At 50.7% G+C, this 4,008-nt stretch overlaps 1 protein-coding gene across 5 annotated transcripts in view; it reads right to left on the reverse strand.

Annotated features, from left to right (window-relative positions):
- EHF (ets homologous factor) overlaps window positions 1-4,008 on the reverse strand; it is a 40,664-nt gene that overhangs the window by 15,891 nt on the left and 20,765 nt on the right. For all 5 annotated transcript variants that reach the window (XM_006756112.2, XM_015559016.1, XM_006756110.2 and 2 more), the window contains exon 2: window positions 1,110-1,209. In XM_006756112.2, the coding sequence (XP_006756175.1) occupies window positions 1,110-1,206 (97 nt within the window). In that variant the 5' untranslated portion in view covers window positions 1,207-1,209. The remainder of the gene's footprint in view (window positions 1-1,109; window positions 1,210-4,008) is intronic.

Here is a 4,008-nt window from a genome sequence, read left to right on the forward strand (position 1 = left end):
TGCTGAACAAATGGCCCCAGCTTTCAACTAAGCAAACAGGAAAAATGCTGTTTAATGGAGGGTCCAGTCTGAAGACCCTTCCTGCTCTGTTTAGAGTCCTCCTTGGAGGTCCCACAGCAACAGAAAACGTCACTGCCCCGAAAAGGCAGCAGTGTGGTGGGCCAGGTGACCAAGCAAGGGAAGGTCACCTGTGCACGCTTTCAACCATGTTTGGCTGCGGTTCCGCGTTCAGAGGCGGAGCTGCACATGGACCAGCTGCAATTGGAGAGCATAATCCTTCCATTATCCTCCCGCTCCTCCTTGGACTCTGCTCACAACAGGCCTTTTCCATTTTTTAGGGGAGTCGGAGCAGCCATCTCTGGAGTGGAGATCAGCAGCATGTGCGGGGGTAGGAGAAGACTCAGAGCTCCGTAAAGCCCCGCAGCTCACCGCCCAGCAGTCTGCCCAAACTGAATGCCTTCACACGGGGTGTGGGGCCCTGATTCAGCAACCACTTTATTCAGTTTCGCTTCTACAGTAAGCCACGGGCTTGGTCACCAAACCCTCTCTAAGCCCCACCACCAACCCCTCCCTCTTCTAATCAATAGGTTCTAGATTAAAGCACCAAAGAGGGGCCCACGGTCTCCTGGCAAGTCTCTGCTCCCCTGACAAAGGTAGGTCACTGGAGCATGAAATAAAAAGTTGAAGCCGCTAAACCCTCTCCTCCTCGAAATCCATGCTTCCGTGCAACACACACACACACACACACACACACACACACACACACACACACACCTTTCTCTCCTATCTGGATATCCTAAGCCAAATACTGCTAAAAGTTTCAACAGGTGGTCTTCCCTTTGGGCATCTCCTCTACAACCCTATCTGCCAGGCTGCCCACCCAGAACCTTGAATCTTGGGAGGAAACCATGAAATCTATCAAGTGGGCTTCAGCCTGCAGCACCGGGGGCCTAGAGAGAACTCCGGCACGAAGACTTCCCCCATCCCCGCGGTTCCTCACATCTCCTGCTGCATCTCATACCTTAAGTTGGACAACGAAGCCTAATGAAAGCAAAGCAAAACCCCCCTGAGACTCAACACCCACAGGAGGGGGGCAGGGAGGGGCTTACCATTGCACATGGGGTAGCTGTCTGTCCAGGCGGGCTGCTGGTGGAGGAGGTTGGTGCTGGGGTTGAGATTCATTACACCACTTCCTTCCAGAATCATGATCTGTAAGGCGATCAAACAACCTGGTCAGTCAGTGCCTCTTGGACAATCGTCACCGGAGAGTACAGGTCAGAGAGTTAATTTAGGAAGAAAGGAAAAAAGCATTTGCCCTTCCCACCATTGCCTCCAAAGCCTCTTGCTACGGCCCCTTCCGTAAAAGCAAAACTCACTGGCGATTAAAAATTTCCAGGTTCAGTTTTCATATGCACAAGGCAAGTTTTTACAGCCACCCATTCATAAATGAATAATCTCTGATCGGGAATGAAGCGAAGGGAAAATGCAATACCTGCTCACAGGGCGCGTCTGGCCAGAAGCCAAGTCTTTTTTTTTTTTTTTAACAATAGTGAAAATGCCAAAGAGATTTTGTTTAAAGTGGAACTGCAAACAGTGAAACTCCAAGCTGGTAGAGGAACAGACCTGGCACCTGCGTGGGAGCCCTCGCCCACCAGGCAGGCCCTCACCCGGGCACCCAAGCAAGTGTATCTGCCATGGGTGGGCAGGGGTCAGAGGGCCTCGGTCATCTTTCATCCAGAGCTCCTCCGGCATCTGGCTGCATGATAGTATCAGGAATCCATTGGTTTCCCTGACAAGATACTGCCCCTCCCCTTCCTTCCCGATACGAATTCTGACCAGCTTTCTCTCTCCTCTTAGACTATATCATAAGCTCCGAGAGTGACCGAGCGGTGACTTTTTCAGTCTGAGGGCCCATTTTCTCAGTGAAGGGCCTAGGAGAAGAGCCTGTGTTCCATGGGCTTGCTTGAATTTGTTAAACAATGTACACATTGTACACTTTGAAAATACTTCCTCACTTCTCCAGCATCTATCGTGTTCTCACCCCAAGCCAGGCACCCTCCACCTTCAGACCTCAGCCCCATGTGAACGAATGACTGCTCAGTCATTCAAAAGGAGATCAGCCAGGTTCCAGGGGTGCTTGACCCTTACTGGGATCTGGAATGTAACCTGCACTCCCTAAATGTTGGGGTAGGGCCAGGGAGCCAGCTTCATAGCAGCAGATCATGGAACATTTTCTGCCTGTTTGGGGGGTGGGGGCATCTTGCATCCTTAAGTGTCCCCCAGGATCCAAGTGCCCACCCAGAGTGGTTCCAGCCCTCAAAACCCCTTGCTCTGATTTAGCCACTGCTCCTTTGGGTCTGTGGAGGGCCTGAGAGGGGAGGAGAGGGGCCTGGAAAAGGAATACAAAATCATTCGTGTATTCATTTATTCAACAAAAATGTATCAGCCCTATAATTGTCTGGGCATTGTCTTAGGTCCTGGGGACAGAGCAGTGATGAGGAGTTAATTAGGTTAAACAGAAACTTTTATGATGATTATAACTAACTAGATCTGAGCCTGTTCTTATCATCATCACAGTTTTTTGGCAAAAATTGGGCCTGAATCCAGTCTATGTAGAAGGTGAGAAAGGGCCTTGATTGGAGATGAAATTAGTTCCTACACCTTAAGCACTTGGCACAAAATAGGGCACGGCGCCGTGAAGGTGTCACTATGAGGAGAGACGCAATCTTTTTGGATAACCTGAACCAGAAACAGCCATGGGTTTCAGTTCTCCGACGCAAACACCTAAAGAAAGTGACTAAATTGATTTTTTAAAAATATGTTATTGCTTTTTAGAGAGAGAGGAAGGGAGAGGGAAAAACTCAGAGAGAAACATCAATCTGTTGTCTCCCGCACGCACCCTGACCAGGGATTGAACCCACAACCTGGGCATGTGCCCTGACTGGGAATCGAAACAGAGCCCTTTCTATACACAGGATGATGCTCAACGAACTGAGCCACCCTGGCCAGGGCGACCAAATTGCTTTTTAAGTTCCCTTACAGAAACCTCTTTGATTCTTACCCTCAGAGAAGGAAAAAAAAAACACAACCAACCCAACTGAAAGCTTTCCTTTTTTCACAATAACTGGGCCTTTTCCCATCCAACTTTTTAGAACAGTCGCCGTAAAGCTAAGCAATCAGGTGAGGGACTTCAAGGCAAAAGAAAACCTCTCAGCCCCCAGAAGGGTGGCTGGGGAAGGGAAGGGGCATGGCCGGTCTCCTGTTTGCTCAAGGCCGGGCTTGTTCCTCGCCAAAATGTGCTCAACCACAAGCAGTAAAAAGGTTACTGTTTAACCCTGAAAGGGCTGAAGCTCAGAGCCCAGCCCTCTGCAGGGAGGAATAGGCCCTCCAGGCTGGGGGGATGGGCAGGGAAGACTTCCCTGAAACTATTATTTCACAAGGATCTGCCTGCAGGGCTGTTTCTAAGTGGCCATTTCGGTGGAAGCAAGACCTGCCCTGGCCAATTCTGAGTTACCTCCTTGGTTGGCTCGGGTCTGTCACCACTTCCCAAAAGAAAGCCCCAGGAGGCAGAGTGATGTAAGGGCTAAGCTCCCTGGTATTGGAGCTGGGGAGACGCAGGCTCAGATCCTAGTTCCCCCGGTTACTGTGCCTGACCTTGAGCCGCTTCCAAGTCTCTTTAGCCAAACACTTCCTGATGTTCGCTTTCTCCACCTGCAAAATGGGAACAATCCCACACTCAAAGTACTAGGAGGCCATTGAGGTCATGCCCAGAGAGAACTTAGCAGGCAGCAAAAAAGAATTCAGTTGAATGTCACAGGACAACGTGGACCAGTTGTCCCCTGGAGATCTGGTGCCCCAAGCCCCTTTCCTCGGGGCAGACATCATTTCTTGCCATGACCTTCGGGAGGCATCCAGAAACTCCTCAACTCACAGAAGAACCTTGAGGGCTACAAGGTTGCAGCTGCCTATCACCACCTGCCCCCACCCCCCCCACCCCGCCCCAAGAGG

Source organism: Myotis davidii, unplaced genomic scaffold, assembly GCF_000327345.1.
Source record: "Myotis davidii unplaced genomic scaffold, ASM32734v1 scaffold94, whole genome shotgun sequence".
Lineage (NCBI taxonomy): Eukaryota > Metazoa > Chordata > Mammalia > Chiroptera > Vespertilionidae > Myotis > Myotis davidii.